Source organism: Sander lucioperca, chromosome 19 (genome assembly GCF_008315115.2).
Source record: "Sander lucioperca isolate FBNREF2018 chromosome 19, SLUC_FBN_1.2, whole genome shotgun sequence".
Lineage (NCBI taxonomy): Eukaryota > Metazoa > Chordata > Actinopteri > Perciformes > Percidae > Sander > Sander lucioperca.
Genome location: NC_050191.1, coordinates 30245933 through 30273702, shown reverse-complemented (window position 1 = coordinate 30273702; position 27770 = coordinate 30245933). Strand labels below are relative to the sequence as shown.

The window sequence follows — 27770 nt, the reverse complement described above, 5'->3', positions numbered from 1 at the left end:
ATGTTTTGCTTTGAAGGTCCAGTGTGTAACGTGTGTAGTTGTTCATTATCAAAATCTGTGTTGCCCGTTCACAAACTTGTCCTTTTTCATGAATGTTTACCACCACCATCAATTCCAAGTATTTCTTTTGGCTTGAAATTTTACATTTGCATTCGCATGAACTGTGGTAAGATGCTCCATATTCATGCTCCATCTTGAAATACGTTAGCCGGTAAGGGACATACAGGACATACTGCTCCACCTTTCGTGTTTTCGCTGTCACATGATAAACTTACAGTTGCTGCTAATGCTGCTAATGGGTATCGTAGCCTCCAGGCCCCGGCAAGTTTGAAGAAGGAAACATGGAGGACCACATGTATTCAAAATCAAACTTTTAGGAACAGGAGTCTTCTTCTTCTTCGCCCAGAAAAAGAAAAAGGAGATTGAAAAGAGCAAGAGACCGGCTTTTTGAAGCGTGAAGGCTACCGTAGCTGTAATACGTACTTTGGACTGTGTGGTGCGAGAGAGTTGATTGATGTATGATCTCAACGCTAGATGGGAGAAATCCCTACACATTGGACCTTTAAATTGTCTGCAGGATGCAGCAGGTGCTTGTATATTTCAGTCTTTATGTGCTTATAGAGCTGGGCGATGTGAAGAAAATCCAATATCACTATTTTTGACCAAATACATCGATGTCGATATTGCGGCGATATTGTAGCGTTGACCATTGGTGCTTTCACAAAATATTAACGCAATGAGTTTTGATAAATAATCTCCAATAATGTGGATACCATGACTAAGTGGGTAAAGGCAAATGGTAAAACAGCTAGTAAGTCTGGTAAGTTCAGAAAATGACATCACTTTACTGTAATGCAGCGTTTAAAACCAGGAAGAAACAACACTTGTGTCATATCAGGATATTACAATATCCAAAATGTAAGACGATATCTGGCCTCATACATCAATGTCAATATAATGTCGATATATTGCCCGGCCCTATTTGCTTGTTGTAGCTGCTGGAAGTAATAATGTTTTAAATTATACATTTAACAAATAAAAATAATAGTCTTAAATCTCCTGCAATAGGCTATTTTCTTTAATGAATGGATTGTCCCCTGGGGCCGGTGCCTGGGGGCCTCCGACCTCTAGGGGCCTCTGAAACCCCACCAACTGTGGCCTCATCCTGTCTTTGCTTTGTTGTTGTTTAAAGAAATCAATTGTGTGTGTATGTGTGTTCAAATGCAAAACAATTGAATGCAGTGCTACTCTATTTGTCCAACATTTCGGGGCCTCTGCATTCTTATTCCATGCTTGGCAGCAGGTCCATGATGCAGCTGGAGTCTCGGGGGGGCTTAAGAGGTGTTGCCCCCCGTCAGACTGCTGCTCTGGACTCTGCCAGCTCCGTCTGCAGGGACTCAGCAGCCGGCTCCTCCTGGGTGCTCGGCTGTTTGCCTTTGGCAGCGAGTTCAGGAGAGGAAACGGGGATGATACAGAGCCACACTGTTGTTGTTTTCTCTCACACTATGCATGGCAACTAAATGTACGCAAGACACCTAGAATGGGCCCTAGACCTAAGAGTATAACGCAATAAAATCTTTTGAGTGTTCCAGCATTGAGACTTTAGATTCTGTTACGACAAAATCCCAGCTGATTCGAGCCAGCACATCTTGATCATTTGAGATAATATCTACCAGCTCACTGGAAGGAGTTGTGTTGTGTCACCAGTGAGCGTGAGTCATCACTAAGAGTCTGCAAATTGTAGAGAAGAGGCTCATTAATCACCTAAATAGCTCCTCTGAAAGGACATAATGACCCACAAGAAAAGAGAGAGGTGGTGATCAGGCAGCGGTGTAAGTGAAAACAGAGCTGCAGGCATTTATGCAGTAAAGCTGAGGGATCTGGGGACCGATAACAGATAATCAATTAAATCAGAAAGCCTTGGACAAGACCAGGGATGTCTCTCAAATTCATATGTTTTGAATTTTCAAAATACACAATGTTAAAATGACTGGTTTACCAACATCTACACAATGCTCCAAACGCAGGGTGAAATAACGAGTTGGACTGACACCTAAAACATCATCCAAACCCACACGCTCGCCCTGACACTTCAGACCTGAACCACAACAGTAAATATGTGCTGGAAGTTTGACCCAAACTGGCCTCCCACCACTGATCCGGTTTCTGTAAATCTGAGAACCAGCGCGACTAACTTGCTTGTACTTATGAACCCTGAGTAGAAATGTAAAGCTTTGCCAAATGCTGGGACGTTGCACTCATTAAACATTTAGCTAAAGCTTTGGTGAAAGTAATTTTCTTCCTCGCTATGCCTTTCATCTTCCACTTGAACTTTTGCGCTGTCTTCCTTCTTGAATCTTGATTCTTGATAATATCGGTCCGCCGATATATCGGTCGGGCTCTAATCCTCAGTGTTTTTATTTTCCATTTTGGAGGGGTGATTCACTAATGACCTTTGTCTTCAGGAGGGTGTTTTCCACCGCTCATTAATCAGAAGGGAAATGGCTCTCTCAGTAGTTAGTCATGGTCAACGTGTGTCTTGGCTATTTTTCACTCTATTTGTAGAGTCAGCAGCAGGATAACTCTTAAGAATACAGACGGCTCGCTCAGCCGACTTCTCACCTCTGCTGTTAATGGTTGACATCTTTTTTTTATTCAGTATGAACCATCAGAATAGCATGGTTCAAGATAGTTATGGTAGATTATGAAGTGATTCCATTACGTGCATATTTTTTTGAAAGATTTTAGATTATTCCTGTCGTTTGTTTTGTCTTTGTTTGTTTTCTGTTTTTCTGTCTTGATTTTTATCGCTCAGAGCCAAATGTTGTGGTGTTTTCCAGAGAAAACCTGTCAATCAATCAATCAATCAATCAATCAATCAATCAGTGGTTGGGCTCCAGTTTTAAATTGGTTTGACTTTCTGTAGGATTTTAGTGATGTGGCTCTGGGGATGACATTGGCTGAAATATCTCCATAACTGTGTGAATCTCCAAACATTCTTTGGTTCAAGTTTCACAAACGTTTGCTGCTTTTTTCAGTTTGCTCTTATTGTAAACTGAATAACCTTAGGTTTTGGACCATGGGCTCTGGGAAATTGCGACAGGCATCTTTCAGTATCTGGTCTTTTGAATGACGAAACAATTATTTGATTAATTGAGAAAATAATTGTCAGGTTAAATGATAATTTAATGATTTCAATTCATTTGTTAGTTGCAGCCCTAATTCTAAAGTTGGCTTTGCTAGTGTTAAAATGTTAACGTCTTTTATTATTATTAACTGAGCATATACTTGCAAGATAAAAAGTCAGGATCACCAAAGTCATCAGGATTCATCCTCTGGCGAACGTGACTGTCTGTACTAAAATTCATGTCTATGCCTTTTAATAGTTTTACAGATATTTAAACGATATCGCAAATGACATGTTAAAACCAACATGAATCATTCCTTCTGGCTTTAATGTCACTGTGAATAATGTTTTGGTTGTAAAAGCATACTTGTATTGCCCTTTATGTTTAGTGAGTGAGTTGTAATTTGTTTTCCTCTCAGTGAATCTGTCTTGATGCACAAACACATTCATGTAAACTCCACTTTCCAAAGGTGACTTCATTACAGCAGGAGCAATCAATCTGCCAGTTTTCTCTTTATGGAAAGTAGACGTAAAACTTTTGACCGAAAAAAACGTTAAGTAATCGCTTTAACCCCACTTTATTGGGAAATAAAACCCACAGTATTTACCTGCACTTTGTCACGTCCATTTGCAGTCTGGGTGTTGTGATCAGGCAGGAATGTGAGGCGTCTGTCAGCCTCCGCTCAGATTATGGCGACGGGCTGTAAATGATAATGGACCAAATACACCGCCGTTAAATGCTCCCTATTTGTTTAATATCAACATTTGATAGGGCTGCCGTGTTAACCCTATGTGAGCTGTAAACGAAATCTCATAAACACAACTGCAGGAAGAGAAGCCAGCTGTTTACCTTGAATACCCCGAAACCTGGAGGAGCTTTCTGTTATAGCAAAATGTTATTCAATATATGATTGTTGAATGCTCATGCGCCATGGTGTCTTCTCCCTGTAGCTCGTGACTGTCGCCAGTGTCATCTAAGTTAGATGTTAAATAAAATGCCTTGCTGTGTTTGCTTTACGTATTGTACGTACGTACGTTTTGCTGTTTCACGGGGGTAATTATGTTGCCTGTGAGGAGGCTCTGCCTTGAAAGCTGAAGTCTGGGAACTAAAGTCTTTTGTGCGCAGATTACATGAAAGACTATAACCGTGATTGCCTGCAGCCTTGCTTTGAAAGATGGATAGTAATATGGATATCTGGCTATTGTTATGTAGGTATTTGATAAATCCCCCTGCCCAGAAATTAATATACTGTACACCCGCATACTGTATGATCACCACTATCCCTCTGAGCCAGGTTGAGTTTTTTCAATGTTACAGAGTCTCTGTAACGTGTCTGGATTGTTCAGGCCACAGACATTTGCTTCAAAGAGAGGAGCGTCGCATGTTGCAGTCATTAGAGGATCTTTGATTCCTTCAGTTGACTCCTGGGGATTGGATAATCCTGTTTGTCGTACAGTGAAAATCAAAGTCTGGACATTATGTCCATAACAGGATAAGATCAATTACTTATGTTATCTGCATCTTCTTGTGTTTCTTCTGTATTTCATTAGAGTCTGAATGGAGACAATTTTAGATGTTTTGATGTCCCAGTTTAGTTCTCTTGGTCAACAGAAGCCCACTCTGGACTTTGACTGTTGCACTTTTGAGATATCGAATGACGAATCACGATGGTTTTCTTTGGCATTTTTCCAAAGGATGCAGGCGGTGTCGTAATGAAGTGACACAACGCCAAGTCAAACTCAAATCTAAAGTCTCCTGAGTCGTCCGGTCCACGTCTGTGTCCCTGACTTGTGTTCTCGGTTTGGGTAAAGGCGTAGTTCGGAATTAGGCACAGCCAACATCTGGCTTGGCTAGATTCTTGACCGTGTCATGTTTAGTATGTCCGATTAATTGTTGTTGTAGCCAGCAAGAACTCAGGTCACCGCCCTGGTAGCGTCATAGTTGCTTTGCTCTTTATCTTTTTTACGCTGATCCTGCTTTTGATTTCGATGATGGAAATTATGAGCTCATTTCAATCAATTTTAGATTTAGCATCGAAATCGATTGACGCTCATCTATTTTTAGCTTGTCTCCCGTATTTAATACCAGTGAAAACAATACCAAAGACACATGCAAGTTTGACTTGACTGGGAGAATTAAAAAAGAATGTGATTGAACGCAGCTTTTAACCCTCAAACTTGGACTCTTTTAAGTTTGAATCAGGACAAGCGCATTTAATTTTAAACAGCCAAGCCAATGAAACGTCTTTCAAGTAAATAAATTGAAGATCTCTATCGATTAATTTAATTGAAAAATGTTTCATTGGCCTGCCTGTTGAAAATGAATACTGTCTGTGTGTGATGAAGCCAGAGATTAATGAAGACCATCTTCCTCTTCTCAGACTGAAGACAAACTCACCAACGCAGATCAGATCCCCGCTGCCTGCTCCGATGCCACATTTCCACGGGCACGAAGACAGACACATATTAGTTTGGGCTGCGTCACACCTGCTTTTGCTTCCAGTCCCTTCAATATTCCAACGACAACAACATAATTAATTTTAAAACTGAAATTTAATTCATTACATCTATTTACGTTCAGGAACTTTGACTCATAAAGAGCCTGAGGGAAACTATGGTTAACATCTAATTTGGTTAACATCTAATTTAATTGCAATATTCAATTTCCATTTCATACTTTGGAGTTTAGTTAATCAGATTTGAAAAAGAACCGTCTTCAGAATTGTTAAAATAGCAAAAATCTGACCCCTATTTTCCATCGGGCGCACCTGCGCTGTGTTCCGGAGGCACCGTGACCCCCACAAGCAATCGCAGCCATTCAAGTCAATGCTTCCATTCACCCGGCGCATCCCAGAAGCGATACGCGCCAGGTCTATTATCCAGTCAATTTACCAAAAGACACCTCCCAATATCGTATCATGTATGTCTCCTCTACACACCACAGACAACAAGAGATTCCTCTTGGAGGTGGAAAAACATAAAAGACCACAGATCTTTTTTTATAGGGACAACACCAGAAAAGAGAAGGCATGGAGTTTAATGGCAGGAGTGCTTGAAGTGGAAGGTATATACTAGCTAATAAACACGCAATTGTTCTTTCAAGTACTTGTAGAGACAATACAATTGAGGGCAATTGGGCAGGCAAGAAGCTCCGCTTCTGAGATGGTCCCGGTGTGGTATGGCGCATGACGGAGGACGGAACAAAACTGCGGCGCAGCCTGAATGCAACACAGACGTGCCTGGTGGAAAATCTGGGTAAGAGTCCTTCATATTGTGGTCATGAGTTCCAGATTTACCAACATGCATCTCTGTCAGATCTGTTTCAGTATTACAGCTAAATAACAGCTGGTCACTGCAGTTTTTATCAAACACTGTTGGTTTCTCGGATACAGTAGTTAGTTGGCACGCATTAGCTCGGATGGCTAACTTGGCTTGTTTACTTTATTACGTGAACGTCTTTGTCACCCTGACCATCTAGCCGAGGGGCGCCCATTACGTCGATCGTGATCTAACGGTCGATCGCAAAGGTAGTGTGGATAGATCACGTGGCATTAAAAAAAAAATAGACGTCAGCCTATCATCCATTCTCATTACGACATTTGTCACTTGATTGACATACAGGACAACCAATCTAGCGTCTGATCTTTTCTGACACACGGGTCAGCACGCATGTACATACAACAGTGGCAATTACTGCAAAATTCCAGCAAGCTAGCAAGTTGCCCAGTTAGCCTAACTTATTTCTACTAAACTTAAGAAAGGGTGTAACCCTTGTGTTGTCCTTCGGGTCCCCGGGACCCGTTCAGTTTATTTGACGTTTTTGCATTGGCCTGGCGTTGAGCTTCGGGTCCCCCAGTGACCCTCGCGTACCATGTGATGTCATTTCACGTGAAATGGCACGGGGGGGTCCCAGAGACCCGTGCTGCGATCGAACGTGTTTGGACAGGCTAATACAAAATGTAAATAAACTAACCAAGTCCCCATAACACAAAGGACAATGGAGCTGGACCAAGTAAGAAGCCAAAAACCTACCACTTCCATACGGAATGGGAGGGGGGCGTTTTTTTCCACAATGTCCTGTTCGGACTGCGTTTGCCTCATCTGCAAATCTACCATTGCTATTCCGAAGAAGGGAAATGTGGAGTTGGAGATTTTTATTGGGTCTCTGAAATTATGCAAAGTGCCTTTACATTTATTTATATGATTTGTTCACTATGACAACCGTCACTGTTGTTTCAAACACACACAAATTAATCACCTCAGCATTTTATCAGCCAAATGATAACCTCCGTTTCTGCTTTGTCATCCTTTATCGTGTCAGATGGCCAGAGTGAGAACACAGGAAGTGTGTTTGAAGCAGACTGTTGCGATAGTAAATGATGCCTTGTTATCAGATTTGGAGGAGATCATGGTTTTGCTTGAAAATAAATCTCCGTATTGAGCTGAATTTCCTCCTCCAAATTTCCTCTGGAGATCGTCTGAATTTTCTTTGGACTAGCCGCAGCTGCTGATTCGGCTCATTTAGTGTTAACTTCATTAACGATTATCAGTCTTTTAAAGTGCAGAAATGCCAGGAGACATTTTCCTTGGATCGGCCTTGAGGCAGTTTTATTACACTGATAAATTAGCTTTCAGCAGCCTCAACTCCCAAATAAATAACACAGGATACATGCACGTGGCGAAAACTATTTCATCTTCCCTGCAGAGCTCCAACTCATCTTAATGTTGAAAAAATAATGTGGATTTATTGGAAAGAATACACCCTGAAATGGTCATTAGATCAACTTTTTTGACATTAACGCAACTTTATTTTATTGAAGTAACAACTTTGAGCAAACATTAAACTTGTTGAGTTTAAACTAATTTCCATTTTTGGACAGGAAAGCTTTAATTTTTAATATATGGGTGACATAAAGTCTGAAGCAGATTGTTCCAGCTGCGTCCTGCTGTTCACACTTTATTACTGTGTGTGTGTGTGTGTGTGTGTGTGTGTGTGTGTGTGTAGAGAATCCAAATGATGAAGCACAATGATGACATCACATTTTTTATACTGTCACAGTACTCAAATAATACAAATATTGGTATATGTTGTTACTTCATGCGATACGAGAATCAATACGCTGCACCAAATATTGATTGAACAGTTTGGACTTGCAGTGAATAAAGAGAGAAAACCTGCACTTAACCTGTTCACAGGCATTTTGTATTCATACTTAGACCAATATCGTGATGTAAAGTATCATTATAGGATTGTCTAGCAATATATTGATTATTTCAGAATTGCTGTATTGTGAAATCGTGACGTATCGGCCGCGAGGTACCCTGGGATTTCCACCACTAGTTTTAATTATCCATCAATTAAAGGTGCAGTAGGTAAGACTTATAAAACTATCTTTCTGTCATATTTGCTGAAACTGACCCTATGTTCCAGTAGAACTACACGAAGCAGGTAATAAAAAATAAAAAAATCTGGCTCCTCTGACACCACCTACAGCCTGTAGTGTGATTTGCAAAAATCCACCGCTGTTCAGGTGCACCAATCAGGGCCAGGGGGAGTGTCTAACTGCGTGTCAATCACTGCTCATGCACACGCATTCACTCTCCCTTGTGGGGGGAGGGGCTTAGGAGAGCGTTTTGGGCTTTAGCAGAAAGGGGGGAGGGACTGAGAAGTTGTCGATGTTCACATTTTTTGGCTAAGTCCTGGATCTTCACAATCCTACCTACAGCACCTTTAACTCAAAGTAGATTAATACATTTAATGTGATTTGCCAAGTAGTAATTCTACTTACTTGTGGAAATGGCCATTAAAACTTCTTTGATGTCTTTAAATTGCCTGTTTTGTCTGTCTGACGATCTAAAACTCAGATGTTTTTATGATACAATCATATAAACGGGAAAAGTAGCAAATCTTTAAATTTGAAGCCAATGTTGTGTTTGATGAGTGGTGGGAATGTGACATTTCCAGGGAAACGGTGACGGCAGCGCTAGTTCAGTTTATGGAACGGTTTCTTTCTTCTTTTTGATGTGTTTTCATGATATTCCAGTGACACTGACGACATCTCCCAATAAATGCAGAGTCAGCTTCAGCACGTCTGAGAGCTGTGGGTTGCAGCAACACCAGAGACTCCTCCAAGCATCTCCTCACTGTATGAAGTCATGTGTTTGTCTGTCAGTGTTTGGATGAAAAAGACCTGCGTTTTCTCTCCATTTTTCTGAAGAGTAAGGAACATCATGTGTATTTTTAGTCTTGTTCAGATAATGACTCCGGGCTGACCTGCATCTCACAACAAGCGTCCTTTTTCCAAGAAGAAACCTTTGTGACTAATTTGTGACTTACTGTAAAACACGGGGTCAGTTAGAGGAAAGCCACGAGGTAATGATGTGTAAGTGAAACGTAACAATAACATGCTGACATGAGTCGCCTCAGTAAAACAAGCGCAGACACAACTGCTGACATTTAGCATGTTAACCCTTGTGTTGTCTTCCCGTCGACCATGCAAGGTTTTGTTTTTCTGGGTCACAATTTTAGATCAAAACTTTTTTATTTTTACATTTTGTTCTTTTTTGCCACTTGTCACTTTTCCCGACGTTTTTGTCGACTTGTTTCCAAGTTTTTTGTCACTTTCCCCCCAAGTTTTGTCACTTTTTTCCGATGTTTTTGCCGATTTTTTTCGTCACTTTTGTAGTAACTTTTAGATTTTTCTTGCCAATTTTTTTTTTCCACGTTTTTGAAGCTTTTTCCGACATTTTTGTCACTTTTTTTTTAACGTTCCTCTATTTTTACTCTATTATTACATTTTTTTTTCTTCAAATGCTATAATGTTGAATTAAACACCCTAACCCAATGAAAGTAGTGAACTGATCATTTATTTTACTTGTGAAGAGTAACGTTTGTACGGAACCATTCATGTTATTTTCTTTGACAATTTGGTTGAAAGAAACCCAAATGTTCCGATATAGAAACTTTTTGTAATTGCATCAAATTTGACCCGAGGACGGAGAAATGTCGAGTTATAACCCAGCAGCCTGATTTCTAGAGATCTGTATGGTTATGGTAACGGTAATGGTAACACATGAAGGTATCTACATAAGAGTGACATGACAGTGTCATGACACATGAACCCTAACTCTAACTCTAACCCTAACTTGTCATGACAAAAACCGAATGACACTTAATGACAGAAGCGTTATGTCACAAACATTTGACTTGCTTATAATGTTTATGACATGTTCATGACAGTGTCATGTCACTCTTATGCAGATACCTTCAAGTAAAGTGGAACCAAGGTAATTGATTTCCCAAAATGCTTCTCTTTTTCTGCCCCCTCACTTGGAATACACTGCAGCAGGATCTAAAACTGTCTAACTTGATCCCACTAGGGGATTTTAAACTCAAATGAAGGGTACTGGGGAAAAAACATCTTCGGAATTCTGTTCTTGTTTTTAGTACTTTAGTGTTTTAAGTCTACTTGGCACTTTCATTTTAATATTGTATATAGTACATATTGTGTATACAATTGTAATCTGTCTGTAATTGTTGTATATTGTCCTTAACAGGTCTCTCTTGAGAATCAGACCCTGTGTCTCAATGAGATTACCTGTATGAATAAAGGTTAAATAAAAATAAGAATTTGCAATATTACCTGCAATGGTCTAATACAACCAGAAATATCAAAGTGATAGATAGTACAGTAAATCAGCCCAACCATAGATGAATATTTATAATAAACAATTACATGTGATATTTAGTCAATTACAGCAGTTCATTTTGTACGTCAGTGGGTTAAGCCGTAGACTTACTTTACTCATTGATGCACTTTTGAAAACTGGTTTATTCAAAGAGATAATTTTTCATCTGTGAAATACTCTCACATCTGTAATCTGTTCTGTCCTGTTGTCTTGAACCTGTATCGTCAGCACTGAATGTCTGACCGCATTATTCCCCCCGGGACAAACTCCTTCCATAAATATTGTAGTTATGGACTGGAGTGATACTGGTTTTGTTTCTGAATTTGGGCTGCACAATATATCGTTTTTTTATCGTCATCGCAATAACAACTGGCGCAACACATCGCGAAAGGCTGCGACGTATCGCGAAAGACACTCTGAGATTTTTTTGTGTTAGATGAAAGAAAAAATCTGTAGAAAACTGCATTTTAAAATGTAACTGTCATTCTTTTTAAGTGCTGCCTTTTATATTCTAATCAATGTTCACTTTATTCAATAAAAGAATGTTGGAAATGATTTTCTTTCATGTGTTTTAAAATTCAGGCAGAATACTGAAAGCAGCAGAAATGTAGGACTTTATTTTTATCGCAAATAATATCGTTATCGCGATATTCAACAACGTTATCGCGTATCGCATATTTTCCTCATCGTGCATCCCTAGTCTGAACAGTGGCGGCTAGTGGGACACCTCGCACTGAGCAAACCCACGCTGTTGCCAGACTTTCCATGAGGTCATCTCTGGCCAGTGAACGAGTTTATAGTTCTGCTAAGAGCCTCAAAGCTGAACTGGAGGATGAGTTTTTACTGCACTTAACAGCGACATATAAACACTGGCCTGCTCTCAACGGTGACTCCCCCCTGATCGCAGTAAGGTGTCATTAAACGAATCTGGATTGTATAAAAATGTTACTTCATGTGTTCCAGATAATTTGGGCTCCTTCTGTGCAGCTGAACACTAATAAACGCAGTGTTTGTGCCCCATCGATCACAGAGTGCCTCGCTGACAAATGAGGCGGCGTCACTCCAAAGAATTTAATTATTTTCTCCAAATGTGTGAAGGAGGCACGCAAGCGGCAACCTGCAGCTCCCTAACACTTCTGTCCTGCAGATGCTGAGCAGCAGACGCAAAACAAAATTCTCATTAACTCAGTGTTTCCAGCCAGGCTGTTTTCATAAACCGTTCGTACATATAGCTACAAAAGTAATGCACTGTAATTCATATGTATTTCACATATTTATTACTGTATGCACCACATTGACTGCCGCTGTATTAGAGCAAGAAGATCCATGTAGGGAGGAGGTCGGGATGGATGGTTGGGACATAAAACACAGGGCTTTCAAGCTGGGGAGCGGAGTTTATGTCCTGGAAGAAGTTAAGGAGAAAAAACAAGACTTTCACCCAGGAAACGAGTGTTCGTGTCCCGGCAGTACTACTTAAGGGGGCCGGTGTGTTAACCCAAACCACAATCTTTTTTTCTAATCTGAACTAGTCGTTTTGGTGTCTAAACTTAATTGTCGTCGCTGCATGGCGCTTATCCTTTGTTGGCTAAACTCAACTGCAGTGGCCGCTGAAACGGCCACTGAAACTGCGCTAAATTTAACTGTAAAAACACAGTTAACTGTCACGTCATTTCATAGGATATCATACAAACTGTTGTGCATACGTTTTCGTACGAAATCATCCGAACCCGTTCATGAGAATGTGTTGTTCCAGCAGCAGCAGGCAGCTGTTTTCACAGCTGAAACAAGCTCTGATAAACCCACTGGAGCAGCAGACAGACACAGCTAACTTAAAGCTTCTCAAATGTGACGATTTTTTTTTTTAGCTTTTCTTTGTCTTTTGTGATAGTATGCTCTCAGTGTATTAGTAATATTGTTTGGTTCTCATTAGTTAGAGCTCAAATCTACTTATGATAATCTGTACAGCCGCATCAAACTTGTCCACACTTGTGGCCGTTTTTCAGGAGAGGTGATCTAAATGTTCTTAATGCCACCCACAAAGCTCTGATAGGTTCCATTTTTTTTCACTAATTAGGAGAGGCTTAGCCTGAAAATCAGACTGAATTGTACATTACTTTTACGATCCTCTTCCCTGTGACTGTGAGAGATGCTGGACTCTGGCCCGACAGATATTCTGTTAGAGACGAATAATAAATTATTAAGACATTTAGTTTAGAGACATTACTGTAAACAAGTTTGTGAAGCCCCTGCTGAAACTTCCAGAGTTTGTGCAGATGTGGAGAAAAAAAAACCATTTTTTAACATGTTTATTAGAGCTACAAAGATTAATCGATTAGTTGTCAACTATTAAATAAATCGCCAACTATTCATTTTTTATGAAAAACTTCTGATTGCAGCTTGATAAATGTGAATATCTTCTAGTTTCTTCTCTCCTCTGGGACAGTAAACTGAATGTCTTTGAGTTGTGGAACAAAACAAGACATTTGAGGATGTCATCTTGGGCTTTTTGGGAAACACTGATCCCCTTTTTTTTCACCATTTTTCTGACATTTTGTAGACCAAACAACTCATCAACTGACCGAGAAAATAATCTACAGATTAATTGATAATAAAAGTAATCGTTAGTTGCAGCCCTAATGTTTATCCTCTTTAGTAATGTGCAAAGGAAATCCTATAAGCAAAGAAGCAAAGATCCTATTTGGAACCGGAAACAACAAAAGGGGAAATGTGGTGTTGATTATGTAGAATTATGACAGTAACCTTTTGACTTTTATTGATCGTATATGAAGATCATGTGGTGAATGTAAGTGACCTCAGTGTCCGGAAAAGTTGTCCTCGTAGTGGCTTTAATCAAATTTCCACTCAGAAGGGTGAGTCGGAAGAAATGTGCGTGCAGTTTACAGTTTATTCCTAATGACCTTCAGTCGTCAGCAGTTAGAGGGAAAAAAAAATGTCCCAAAACATTTCATCATGCTCAGATATGTTTTGAATTTTGCCACCATGAAAGATCGTATCTCGGTCTGTTTTCTTTTGCAAGGCCGAGGGAGGAACTTCAAAGCTGCTGATATACTCGAGGCTCCGGGCGGGGGGGGGGCAAGGCTGTTCCGCCGTCCTCATCCCGTTCCAATTAGACCGCAGGAGGTTTCTGATTAAAATCACCACAAACTACATTTCCTTTTTTCTCCTGATGCTTCACCAGTGTGCTCTATGTTTTAACTCAACAAGTGAGCAAAAAGCTCTTGTAAAGTCTTGAATTAATAAACCACCTTGTCGATTGTCCTCCAGAAAACAGTCGGGCCTTTACACATTATTACAGCAGGGCTAGAATTTAATCTGCAGATTATTTTCTCAATTTAATGAAACATCAAAAAGTGATGCCTCAACAGCTTCCCAAAGTCATGTCTCTCAGTTCCTTGTTTTATACGACCAATAGTCCAAAAAACTACAAATACTTGATTTACTTACATAAATGATACAAATCCTCATTCAAGAAGCTTACATGTGCACATTTCTGGCATTTCTGCTTGAAAAATGACTTCTAGTAAACTGTGCACTGACTAGCTTTGATTTGTGGACAAAACAAGACATTTGATTAACATTTTTAGCCTCTTTCTGGCATTTTATAAAGCGTCACTCGGCAACAATTCCACCATGTTTTTATACGTTCAGCAGTTAATCTAAAGTAAGTGAAGAGATAATCCGTTAAAGGATTATTTTGAAGTGTAGCAGCAGTAAATCAACACTATTCATGTTCAATAAACACATGATGTGATGTTGAGGCCATAAATATAATTTCTCCTCTCTGATAATCTAAACTGTCTTCATGGGACCGTTGCCGTGTGTCTGGTAGCTACACATGAGTCACACTCCAGAAGAGATGAACTCATCTGTGCAGCCGAACGTCGATGATGAGGTGTTTCCATGCTGGCGATCTGATGTTTACAGCTTATAGATGATTAGTGCGTCTCACTCGTGTGCTCAGCTATTAAGCCACTTTATGTTTGTGGCGGTGATTCAGGGGGAAAGTATCTGAAGAGAAAATAGCAGCGAGCGAGTTGGGGCGAGTGGAGTTAGCCAATCCTCAGCAGCTCCCGAGTTCAGGGTCGTAAAAAATTTCCTGACTGCACCATTTATGCCTGCCTTTCCATGTTTCCACTCCAGGATGGAGGTCTTTCCCTCAGAGAAAAACACACTGACATGCTCTGCTCTGGGGTCTTTGTCTGTTAAAGCTTACTTTTTTATCATTTGATTTGCTTGTTGAATTTAAAACAAACAAAAGGAAATTCTTTTCAACTTTCTGTTATTGAACAAAATTAAATTAAATTGAACATAAAAGGCACTGCTAAGTGCAGTTTTCTACTAGAGGTGTTGAAATTAATCAAATTTCGTGGACGATGCTGCATCGATAATCGGCCGGGCCATAATCGATTATTTCTGTTTACAATTTAATGTAGGCCTGACAACCTTTCTGTTTACATATTCTGTTATGTTTTGCACATTCAGGAAGTGCCATGTGCTCAGTGCTGTAGTTTTATGTATCCAATTTATTTAGTATTAGAGCTCTGCAGAATGTTGTTTTTGAAGCTTGAAAAGCTATGAATTAAAGATCTATATAGCGTTAATAGAAACATGTATTTGACGCATCGTGATGCATCGAGATATCGAATCGCTGACATGATAATCGTAATCGAATCGGGAGATCAGTGAAGATTCACACCTATTTTCTACTGATATTTTCTTTCAAATCAGAGTGGCTTTCGCCTTTGGACAATGTGTTTTTTGCGCCAGTTGAAATCGTGATGACAATAAAAAAACCCTGATATATTGTGCAGCCCTACTGTAGACCACTGTAGTCTGCCCCAATAGGTGCCCTAAGCTAGTTGTTTTTTTATTAATATTCAAAAGACAACACAGGTTTATTGCCAAGTAGGTTTTCACATATTTTTTTCCCTGGTGCATCATATGATATTTTTTCAACATACTATACTATGACTTTTTTTGTGATATTTTTTCGACATACTATACAATAACTTTATATTTTTATGACATACTATACTATGACTTCTTTGTGATATTTTTTCGACATACTATACTGTGACTTTTTTCATATTTGTACGACATACTATACTATGACTTTTTTATGACTTACAGAGGCTTGCAAAAGTATTCATACCCCTTGAATTTTTCAACGTTACAACCACAAACGTAAATGTACAGTGGCAAGTATGTGAACCTTTTGGAATTTCATTGTTTTCTGAATAAATTTGTCATAAAATCTCATCTGGGGCCTGTTTCACAAAACCAAGATAAGGGATTAAGCCGGGATTTATCAGTTATCCTGGATGATTTAAGCCTTGACTCGGTTTCACGAAAGTGGAGGCACATAAATCACCATGGAGATTTATTCTGTGCAGCTAGCCTGCTCTCGACCAGGCTAACAGCCAGGCTAACAGCTAGCCTGCTCCCGACCAGGCTAACAGCCAGGCTAACAGCTAGCCTGCTCCCGACCAGGCTAACAGCTAGCCTGCTCCCGACCAGGCTAACAGCCAGGCTAACAGCTAGCCTGCTCCCGACCAGGCTAACAGCCAGGATTTATTTAATCCTGGAGCCTTTTCCGATCACCCAGCAGTGGTTTTACCCTATTGTTATCAGTCTGGATTAAAATACAACTGGTGCATATTGCTGTTCATTTAAGTACTGTTATTATTTAAAGTTATTAAAAGTTATTTTTTTTATAATTATTCATGTGACAGTCATTGTTACTGTTATATTGCTGTATGCAGACTGCTGTTCATATCGTTGTTAGAAGTTTGATGAATATATTATGACAGTTGTTGAGATAATTAGAAAAGGCTGATAAAATTTCAAATGTGTTTTAAATGAAGACTGTTACTAAGGGCAATACATACAATGCTGTACATTTCTATAGTTGACCAATGCACCTCGAATTATTTTTGTTGATTCATTTTTTCAACACATGTTTGTTCCTCTTCCATGTGCATTGTATTTGGCATTCTTAGCACACAAATTGTGTTGTCCAGTAAACTGGGACTATAATTTGAGAGGATTGTACAATTTTTAAGAACATATCCTAATTGTACAATCCTCCCAAATTATAGTCTTAGTTGACTGGACCAGTAACTATCTAGTGATGTAGGCTACTGTACATTCATGTAACAACAGGGAGAGGACACCCGAATGGTTTTTGACCTTATATTTAGCTGGGGAGGAAATAACTGATGAATATACTCTGTTCCATTCATGTTTACAGTGTGCATGGAATTTATCACTTAATTATCTTTATAGTTTTTAGATTTTAGAGTCACATTTCTTCAGTGTCTTTATTTTCTATGTTCATATATACAAGGGAGCAATGCATATTATATATGTAGATAAGTATTATAAGATATATAAGATAAGTATATAGTAGTATAATATGTAGAGAAGGAAACTCGTCCTCTATAAAAAATAAAAAAACGTGAGAAAAAGCGTGGCAGATAATAGTGGACAGACTGAATGATAGTCTAAAAATATACATTTATGAACTACTGCTCTTAACTGAAACCATTCAATGAGTCACTGTCATCTGCAAAAACCAACAGTTGTACACTTTGCATTAAAAGCGAGCAGTGAAAGTTAATATGACTTTTGAATTTATATTTTAGCCCATGAGAGAGAGGGAGAAACAGAGAGAAAGATATTTATGCATCATATTCTAGCATTGTAGAAAATTGATCTTCATGGTAAATTTCCTGAGTAACATTATCTTCTGGTTACTTTTAAGGCAAAGAGTAGTCTACACATACACATACTTTTTCTTGCCACTGTATTTCATTGGGATTTTATGTGATAGACCAACACAAAGTGCCGCATTATTGTGAAGTGGAAGGAAAATGATACATGGTTTTCAAATTATTTTACAAATAAAATACTGAAAAGTGTGGGGTGTATTCAGCCCCCCTGAGTCAATACTTTGTAGAACCACCTTTCGCTGCAATTACAGCTGCAAGTCTTTTCGGGTATATCTCAACCAGCTTTGCACATCTAGAGACTGACATTTTTGCCCATTCTTCTTTGCAAAATAGCTCAAGTTCAGTCAGATTGGATTGAAAGCGTTTGTGAACAGTAATTTTCAAGTCGTGCCAGAGATTCTCAATTGGATTTAGGTCTGGACTTTGACTGGGCCATTCTAACACATGAATATGCTTTGATCTAAACCAGACCATTGTAGCTCTCTGGCTGTATGTTTAGGGTCGTTGTCCTGCTGGAAGGTGGACCTCCGCCCCAGTCTCAAGTCTTTTGCAGACTCTAACAAGTTTTCTTCTTTTCTTCTAAGATTGCCCTGTATTTGGCTCCATCCATCTTCCCATCAACTCTGACCAGCTTCCCTGTCCCTGCTGAAGAAAAGCATCCCCACAGCATGCTGCTGCCACCACCATGTTTCACGGTGGGGATGGTGTGTTCAGGGTGATGTGCAGTGTTAGTTTTCCGCCACACATAGCGTTTTGCATTCAGGCCAAAAACCTCAATTTTGGTCTCATCTGACCAGAGCACCTTCCCCCACATGGCTTGATGGCTTGTGGCAAACCGCAAACGGGACTTCTTATGGCTTTGTTTCAACAATGGCTTTCTTCTTGCCACTCTTCCATAAAGGCCCAATTTGTGGAGTGCACGACTAATAGTTGTCCTGTGGACAGATTCTCCCACCTGAGCTGTGGATCTCTGCAGCTTCTCCAGAGTTACCATGGGCCTCTCGGCTGCTTCTCTGATCAATGCTCTCTTTGCCCGGCCTGTCAGTTTAGGTGGACGGCCATATCTTGGTAGGTTTGCAGTTGTGCCATACTCTTTCCATTTCTGGATGATGGATTGAACAGTGCTCTGTGAGCTGTTCAAATTTGGGATATTTTTTTATAACCTAACCCTGCTTTAACCTTCTCCACAACTTTATCCCTGACCTGTCTGGTATGTTCCTTGGGCTTCATGATGCTGTTTGTTCACCAATGTTCACTCTAACAAACCTCTGAGGCCTTCACAGAACAGCTGTATTTATACCGAGATTAGATTACACACAGGTGGACTCTATTTACTAGGGTAAAGAGTAAAGGGGGCTGAATACGTTTGCACCCCACACTTTTCAGTTTTTTATTTGTAAAAAAAATTTGAAAACGATGTATCATTTTCCTTCCATTTTACAATCATGCGCTGCTTTGTGTTGGTCTATCACATAAAATCCCAATGAAATACATTTACATTTGTGGTTGTAATGTAACAAAATGTGGAAAAGTTCAAGGGGTATGAATACTTTTGCAAGCCTCTATACTTTAGTATGGATTTTTATATTTGTGTGACATACTATGAATTTATTTGGTGATATTTTTTCGACATACTATGCTATGACGTTTTTGTGATATTTTCATGACATACTATGACTTTTTTGTGATATTTTTTCAACATACTATACATTGACTTTTTTTGTAATATTCTTTCGACATACTATACTATGACATTTTTATGACTTTTTTTGACCTACTATACTATGACTTTTTTGTGATTTTTTTTTTTTTTTTTTTTTTTTTTTGACATCCTGTGACTTTTTATTATAGTTTTGACATCCTATGACTTTTTATTATATTTTTATGACATGCTATGATTTTTTTCGGGATTTCTTTTGACATTCTATATACTATGAATTTTTATATTTTATGACATACTAAACTATGACTTCATGTTTTTACGACATACTTCATATTTTTACGTCATACAATACTAAAACTTTTTTTTAGGGCTGTCAAAATAACGCGTTAATTTCGATTAATTAATCTGAGAAAAAATAACGCAGATTAATCTATTCCATATTGACGTTTGACCCGGAGCCGTTCTAGCCACCATTGGACTGTAAAATGAAGGACATACTATACTATGACTTTTTTCGTGATATTCTTTCGACATACTATACTATGATTTTCTTTTTGTGATATTTTGTCGAATACTATACTGAGACTTTTTATAATATACTATGACTTTTTTGTGATATTCTTTCGACATACTATTTTTTTTAGAATTTTTTGACATACTATACTATGATTTTTGTGATATTTTTTCGACATACTATACTATGACTTTTTATATTTTTTCGACATACTATGACTTTTTTTATATGTTTTCGACATACTATACTATGATTTTTTTTGTCGTGATATTCTTTCGACATGCTACATTAAGATTTTTTTTGTGATATTTTTTTCAACATACTATACTGACTTTTTGTGATATTTTGTCAAATACTATACTATGACTTTTTATAATATACTATGACTTTACTATACTATGATTTTTTTTAATATTTTTTTGACACTATACTATGTTTTTTTTTTTTTTGTGATATTCTTTCGACATACTATGTGATGACTTTTTATAATATTTTATCGACATACTATACTATGACTTTTTATAATATATTTCCGGCATTCTATACTATGATTCTTTTTTGTGATATTTTTTTCGACATACTATACTATGATTTTTTTGTGATTATTTTCATGACATACTATGACTTTTTTCATATTTTTATGACACACTAAACTATGACTTTTTCTCGTGATATTTATTCAACATACTGTACTATGACTGAGTAATCCTTGCACTGCCTGTACTAGTGTGTGTGTGTGTGTATATATATATATATTTTTTTTTTTTCTTCCCCCTGTCCCTTACAGAGTCTGTGCAGACTTCTGAGGAAAACTTACAAAAAGCACACAAATGTAAATTTTCAGTAGTTTTATTGAAAAATGCCTCTTCTGTTTTCAGAAATAAATAAGAAAATAAGGCTGTGGAATTCACAATCTGCAGTTTTAACATGAAGCAGCAATACCACTTCCATAGTGTTGCACGCAGGTTTCGACTGCATTCGATACTGAGAAAATGACAAGAATTACAACTGTATTCTGATTAAAACAAAATGAAATGTAACAAAAAACATGTACTAAATATACACCACAGACATGCATTTCCACCTTTTGTTAAAATGAGCTGTGACTGAATAAAGAAAACTGATAAATATTAAGTCTAGAGATACAAAATGAAAGCTGTGTTTAACTGCCATAATGAAACTGAACCTCCGTTAGAAGACAACACTTAATGAGAAGGATTATATTTAACGTACTGGATGATCTGTGAACAAACAGTTTCTGTCTTTTTTTTTTTCTTTAGCTTTGTTACAATGAGTGCACTGTTCAACACTGCTAGTTAAAACAAACTGGATGCAAATATGTTACAAGCAAAAGACAAAAGTGGAAAAAGAAAGCTCACAGGTTGTTTTCTTTTCATGGATTCTTAACATTTTTTTTCTTCCATCTTTTTTAAACACTCGTGCCCAAACTCCCTCCCTTCCGTCCACACCCTTCACCTGCCACAAAAATGAATATTCACATACGTTTTAAGGCATTTAAAGGTATTTTTTCCAATAGTCGAGGTGTCAAACCCCGTTTTTTTTTTGTGTGTGTATAATGTGCATAAATCCAAACAACAAACCGGTTGAACAAGACAAAAAAAAAATAAAGAAAAAGAGAACATGGCTTGTCTTATGATGTTAGCCTGCTGGATGCCTTTCTTGATAGTGATCTCTTTCGACGCTGGTTATTGGACAGCTCTTCCTCCTCGGGGTCTGGGACTACTGGGGTGTCGGGTTCACGTGGATATTGGCCTGCTCGGAGATAGCGTTTGGGCCAATTGAGCATACGTTTCTCAGTTTGTCTCAACATGCACAAAAATGTTTTGTCTGTGTGACTGCTGGCTAAAGCACTGATGGTTTGTAAAGAGCAGGGGCGTGTCCACTGTACACTAGTTAGTCTTTCTTCGGATCACATGTCGCTCTCTATTTAAAGATTTAGATTTTGTGTGAAACTTACTAATACATTGCAGCAGTTCTTAGTGCAACAGGCTGCAGGTTATTATAAGTTATCCAGTTCAAATCACACTGTTTCTTTTGAATTCTTGATGCTAAAAGAAAGCTAGTAAGCTAAATCAGGAGTGCATTTAAACGTTGATGATTGGCCAAATTCACAAGAGCTAATTAACCAATCAACTGTCAGATTTTAGCGGGTGTGGGATCAGGTTGAACACGCCCCTGCTAAGCCTCTCAGTGCGGTTATGTTTTCCCTTACGTTAGAAGGCGTTAGTCACTCAACCATTATCACCGCTGTCATTCCCCCACAACTCAATCATTTACAAAATAAAACAAAACATTTTCTACATAAAAGTCAAGTTCTTCTACCACCAGCCTGGAGAAACATTTGGGATTGCATTGTTAGTATGTTTATATAACATACAGATACAGTATAGCTGGTTTGGGTGAAAAATATAAAATAAAACTAAAAATGAGAAGTGGCAAATCTAAACATCCAGGCTCACAGGTGCAGAAGTGATTGAGTGTGGCCCTGAGCAGTTTAAAACGGCTACAAACACGTGGGCAGTAAAACAAAACAAAAATCACACCAAAAAAAAAAGAGGCGTTTTTGTTTAGCATTCAGCAAGCAGCAGGTTGTTGATTTTTGCAAGGCACAAGCTTTAAAACTACAGATGTTAAAAGCTAAATGTAGTGGGCTTGATTTAAACATCATTTACAAGGCACAAATTAGTTTATTTACACGTCTCCTCGAGAGAAATGCTGTTAACAGAGTTGCTGCTGCTGCTGCTGCTGCACAGGTTTCTGTTACAAATCCACCTTTTGTTAGTATTTGTTTGGGTTGTTTGTTGTTGTTGTTGTTGGGTGCATGCTCCTCCAATGAACACAACGTTTTCTTTGTTTTGGTCTTTGGCTTCAAGATGCAAACAGGCCACTAAACAGGTCGGTGCCATCACCGCTGCTGCTGCTGCTGCTGCTGCTGCTGCTGCTTTGTTCTACTGGCTGTGAGTCGTTGTTAGTTTCCCTCTTTGTTGTTGTGTTGTTTTTGTCAGCATAGTTTGTTAATGGTTTCCTTCAGCGGTTATCCTTTTAAACAAAAGAGTGTTTCAGTTACAGGAGCAGGAAGAGCACAGGCGGCATAGAAAGTGTACTATGGTGAACCTGAAACAGGCCAAAGATGGAAGGTGTCAGTGAGCTCAAAGCAGAGAAGACAGCGAATAAACAACTTCGGAGTGTCTCTAGTGATTAGTGACTTTTCACACATGCGTTAATCCTCCAGAAGCATTCCAACATTTTGGGAGATCCTTTTTTTTGCTGTCATAAATCCCTGATACACTGTGAAGCCACTGCTGCTACGACCTACAAACTAACCTGAAAAAGACATGATGTGACAGAGTATACTGGCTGAGTGGTGGGTTTTTTTACACAGTAAACATAGTAATATCACAGTGTAGAAATACTGTAACAAGTAGAAGTTTTGGCATTAAAATATAAAAGTTAACCCAAGATTTTATTAGACAGCGTATGAGGGCCTTTAACCAGAGTCAGATCAAAGGACAGATACAGTGGTGCTCCTAAGTTTATGAACCCATGCTAAAGTTGAATAAAAAGAGGAATAAAAAAAATCATGTTTTGGAAATTGATCTTAAAGCCTTAATTAAAAGAAATAGGAAAAATCCAACCTTTAAGGACACCAATTTTCTTTGTGAATGAAAAATGTATCGTAAATAAATAAATGTTCTTCCTTAAAATACAGGGGGCATAAGTCAGTTCAATTCAATTTTATTTATAGTATCAAATCATAACAAGAGTTATCTCAAGACACTTTACAGATAGAGTAGGTCTAGACCACACTCTATAATTTAGAAAGACCCAACAATTCCCGTAATTCCCACAAGAGCAAGCATTTAGTGCGACAGTGGCGAGGAAGAACTCCCTTTTAGGAAGAAACCTGGGACAGATCCAGGCTCTTGGTAGACGGTGAGCAGTACACCCCTATGTTAAATTCCCATAGAGGCAGGCAGATTTTTATTTTTAAAGGCCAGTTATTTCATGGATCCAGGATACTATGCATCCTGATAAAGTTCCCTTGGCCTTTGGAATTAAAATAACCCTTCACCATACCCCCACATCATCACATACCCTTCACCATACCCCCACATCATCACATACCCTTCACCATACCCCCACATCACCACATACCCTTCACCATACCCCCACATCACCACATAGCCTTCACCATACCTAGAGATTGGCATGGGGTACTTTCTATAAAATCATCTCTCAATGCAAATCAAACCAGCTATTAGGCTAACTGAAATACAACCATGCCAATTTAACATAGGGGTGTACTTACTGTACTTATGCCCCCTGTATTTATTTATTTACGATACATTATTCATTCACAAAGAAAATTGGTGTCCTTAAAGGGTGGATTTTTCCTCATTTTTGTAATTAAGGCATTAAGATCAGTTTCCAAAAGATGATTTTTATTCCTCTTTATAGTCAACTTTAGCATGGGTTCATAAACTTAGGAGCACAACTGTATCATTCTCATCGTTGTGTGTCCGGTGCTGAGATGGATTCATTCCATGATTAGCCTAGCTTAGCACAAAGACTGGGAGCAGATGGAAAGGGCTAGACTAGCTCCACCCAAAGGAAGATTTACATGTCCTATCTTCTTCATTACAGTAAATGGGTGAAGAACTAGAGTAAACAGGTTTTCTTTGTTGATATTCTCAATACCTACATGACATTCAAATATCAATAGTCTCAACACAAGCAGCTGTTCAATAACTAACTATGTAAGTTATTCATTTAAATCAAGGACAATTTTATCAAGACTCCACGGCCCCATTTTATCTGATACCAAAGCTATCAGACGGCTTTAAAGTTGTTGGAAGGTGTACTTTTTCTCTTTTGATGGGGCTAGGCTAGGCTAGCAGTTCCCCCCCCCCCCCCTGCTTCCAGTCTTTGTGCTAAGCTAGGCTAAACACATGCTGCTGTCTCTGTACTGGACTCATGTTCTCATTTGATTTAGAGCGGAGACAAAAATGTTGGAGTGTTCCTTTACGGTTTCGTCCCAAAAATTGAAAAACCCAACGCCAGCTGATTGGAATAATTAGCAAGATGTTATTGAATAAAAGCAGGCTAATGCGTCCTGTGCAGCTGTAGTTACATACCTCCGTATCCCTGGCCGTTGTAAGGAATGCCGACACACTGAGAAGAGTCACAGTATCCAGGAGGTCCAGGAGGCCCACGGACTCCGGCGTAGCCTGGACGTCCAGGGGGACCACGAGGTCCGGCAGAGCCTGAAGGGCCGGTGGGTCCTGTCCTGCTTTCTCCTGGTGGACCTGGGGAGGGGGGGGACGACAGACAGACAGTAACACATTACGTACTGGAGGAAATAAGGCAGGAGTCACCCAATCACCAGCTGATATTCGCCTTGTTGACCGCCACTGAACTTTCTGCAAATTCCCAGATGGCGGTGGCCGATGTTTACCACTTGTGTGGCCAGTATTGGCTAGTTGTTGTATGACGCTACTGCAGCTGCACACGACTGTGGTTTTCTGTGTGGTTTATTATTGGCTTTACAAATTAAAGTGAAAGGACTGACTCAGAGAAAGATCAGCAACAAGAACGTTGTATTCTGTAGGACGAACACAAGGTGAAAGATTGCCCTAATTATGTTACTGATTGCTTTTACATTTAGTTTTTGTTGGGATATATATATATATATATATATATATATATATATATATATATATATATATATATATATATATATATATAGATATATATATATATATATATATATATATATAGATATATATATAGATATATATATATAGATATATATAGATATATATATATAGATATATATAGATATATATATATATATAGATATATATATATATATATAGATATATATATATATATATATATATATATATATATATATATATATATATAACCTTCAACAATTTTAAATAAAAGAAACTAACTTATTTAAGAAACATTTGCCAGAAAGATAGCACATTTAGCTGAATGAAAAAGGAGATTCAAAGCATTATTTATTTCACTAGAGCTGAAACTAATTCATCGATTAGTCAACAATGATCCACAGAAAATGTATCTGCAACTACGATAATTTATTAATTGTCATAGCATAGCATTCAGTCAGGAGGATTTACTGCGTTTCTTTCACGTATGTGATATTAAAGACATTTGATGTCATTACGTTGGCTTTAGGCCATTTTTCATTATTTTATAGACCAAATGATTAAGCACTAATGAAAATAATAATTAGTTGAAGACCTGAAGAAGAGATGGTGCCCAGACACTGGAACGTTCACCTACGTCCGTCAAATAACTTAAAGATGAAATCATCCAAACTTGGCCTGCAGAGCCTGTTGATCAAGTCTGAGAAGCTTTATTAGAGCAAGTTTGCTTTTGAAAAATGATTCTCTGAAACATTGAGTGATGTGTTTCGGTTTTTATGATCATTTGAACAATAGAAAAGCGTTTATAATGCTCGTTATTTCAGAGATGACGGTTATGTTATATTGTTGTAAAGCTGCCCAAAGTAAAAACCCCAGGGAGTGTTTGGTGATCTCTAAACCAAACCAGATAATGAACGGCTCTGTGTCATCGTGCTCACATTTCAGCTGGAAATAAAACAAACTAAAAGCTGTTGTAACTGCTGCTGACAGTCTCGGGCATAACATTTGGAACATAGACTATTGGGGAGGGGGGGAAGAATGTGCTGATGCTTTTTCCCTCTCTGCGTTGTCTAGACACGGACAAAGCCAGCTTGGAAAGATTCCCTGTTGGTCCTCCTCAGCATATGTTGTGAATGAATGAATGAGTCACTGCTGTCCACTTCCTCCTTCTCTGGGACCTTTCCCTCTCCACTCCCGCTGTTTCCACAACTTGACCTTGTGTGCTTCAGACTGGATTGTGGGCTGAGTGGTGGGGCTGCTGGATGGATGTGTGATTAGCGGAGCTGCGCTGAGCCTCTGGGCACGATGACATCATGATTTCTGTGGTCGTTGTTTGAGCTGATTTTAGCAGGACAAGCTGCAGCTTCAGTGAGGGGTGCTGCTGTGCGATGACGGAAGGCTTGTATCCTTAGAATTCCTCATGGGGCAACAAACTATGCACTATAGCTTTAATCATAGTTAGAGCTGCAAAGATAAAGCGATTAATCGCCAACTATTATAATTGGTTAGTTTGACTTATTTTTCAATGGAAAAAAAGGTCAAACTTCTCTCTCTTAAATGTGAATATGTTGTAGTTTCTTCTCTCCTCTGTGACAGTAAACTGAATATCTTTGAGTTGTGGACAAAACAAGACATTTGAGGACGTCATCTTGGGCTTTTTAGTAAATACTGAGCCACGGGTGCCCGGATAGCTCAGTTGGTAGAGCGGGCGCCCATATATAGAGGTTTACTCCTCGACGCAGCGGGCCCGGGTTCGACCTGCAGCCCTTTGCTGCATGTCATTCCCTCTCTCTCCCCCCTTTCATTTCTTCAGCTGTCCTGTCATTAAAGGCCTAAAAATGCCCAAAAAATAATCTTTAAAAAAAAAAGTACTGAGCCACATTTTAGAGACCAAACAACTGATCCATTCATCAGTAGTTGCAGCCCTAATCATATTGGTAACAATCACCTCTGTTTTTAACCTACAACCCACTCTATGGTATGAGATGATCTGAAACAAGTAGTCAATCAACAAAATATCTATCAATTGTCGTGGTGATTGTTTCAATCATTTTCAAAAATCTCCAAATTGTCCCGATTCAAGCTTCTCAAATGTGAAGATGTTATTTATGCTTTTAGGCTACGTTCACACCACTAGTCTTAATGCTTAATTCTGATTTTTTGCTCAGATCTGATTTTTTGTTTGGCTGTTCACGTGACCTTTTAAAATGTGGCCTATATCAGATTCCAGTGTGAACTGTTTGCGGTTTCGAACTGACCCACATGATCAAAAGACCAATACCAATGACATCAGACGCAGCACGCTGTCACACTAAAGTTAGGGAGGTTA

The 27770-nt window shown here is 38.7% G+C and overlaps 2 protein-coding genes across 5 annotated transcripts in view; both read right to left on the bottom strand.

Moving 5' to 3' along the window:
- LOC116045413 overlaps positions 1–27770 on the bottom strand; it is a 977204-nt gene that overhangs the window by 273252 nt on the left and 676182 nt on the right. The window lies entirely within an intron of this gene.
- The window catches only part of col12a1b (collagen, type XII, alpha 1b), a 158383-nt gene continuing 151191 nt past the window's right edge, over positions 20579–27770 (bottom strand). For 3 of the 4 annotated variants that reach the window (XM_031293032.2, XM_035995045.1, XM_035995044.1), the window contains 2 exons: positions 24902–25072; positions 20579–21518 (listed from right to left, as the gene is read on the bottom strand). In XM_031293032.2, the coding sequence (XP_031148892.1) occupies positions 21397–21518; positions 24902–25072 (293 nt within the window). In that variant the 3' untranslated portion in view covers positions 20579–21396. Of the gene's footprint in view, positions 22806–24901; positions 25073–27770 lie in introns of all 4 variants that reach the window. The other variant, XM_035995046.1, reaches the window with a different exon arrangement.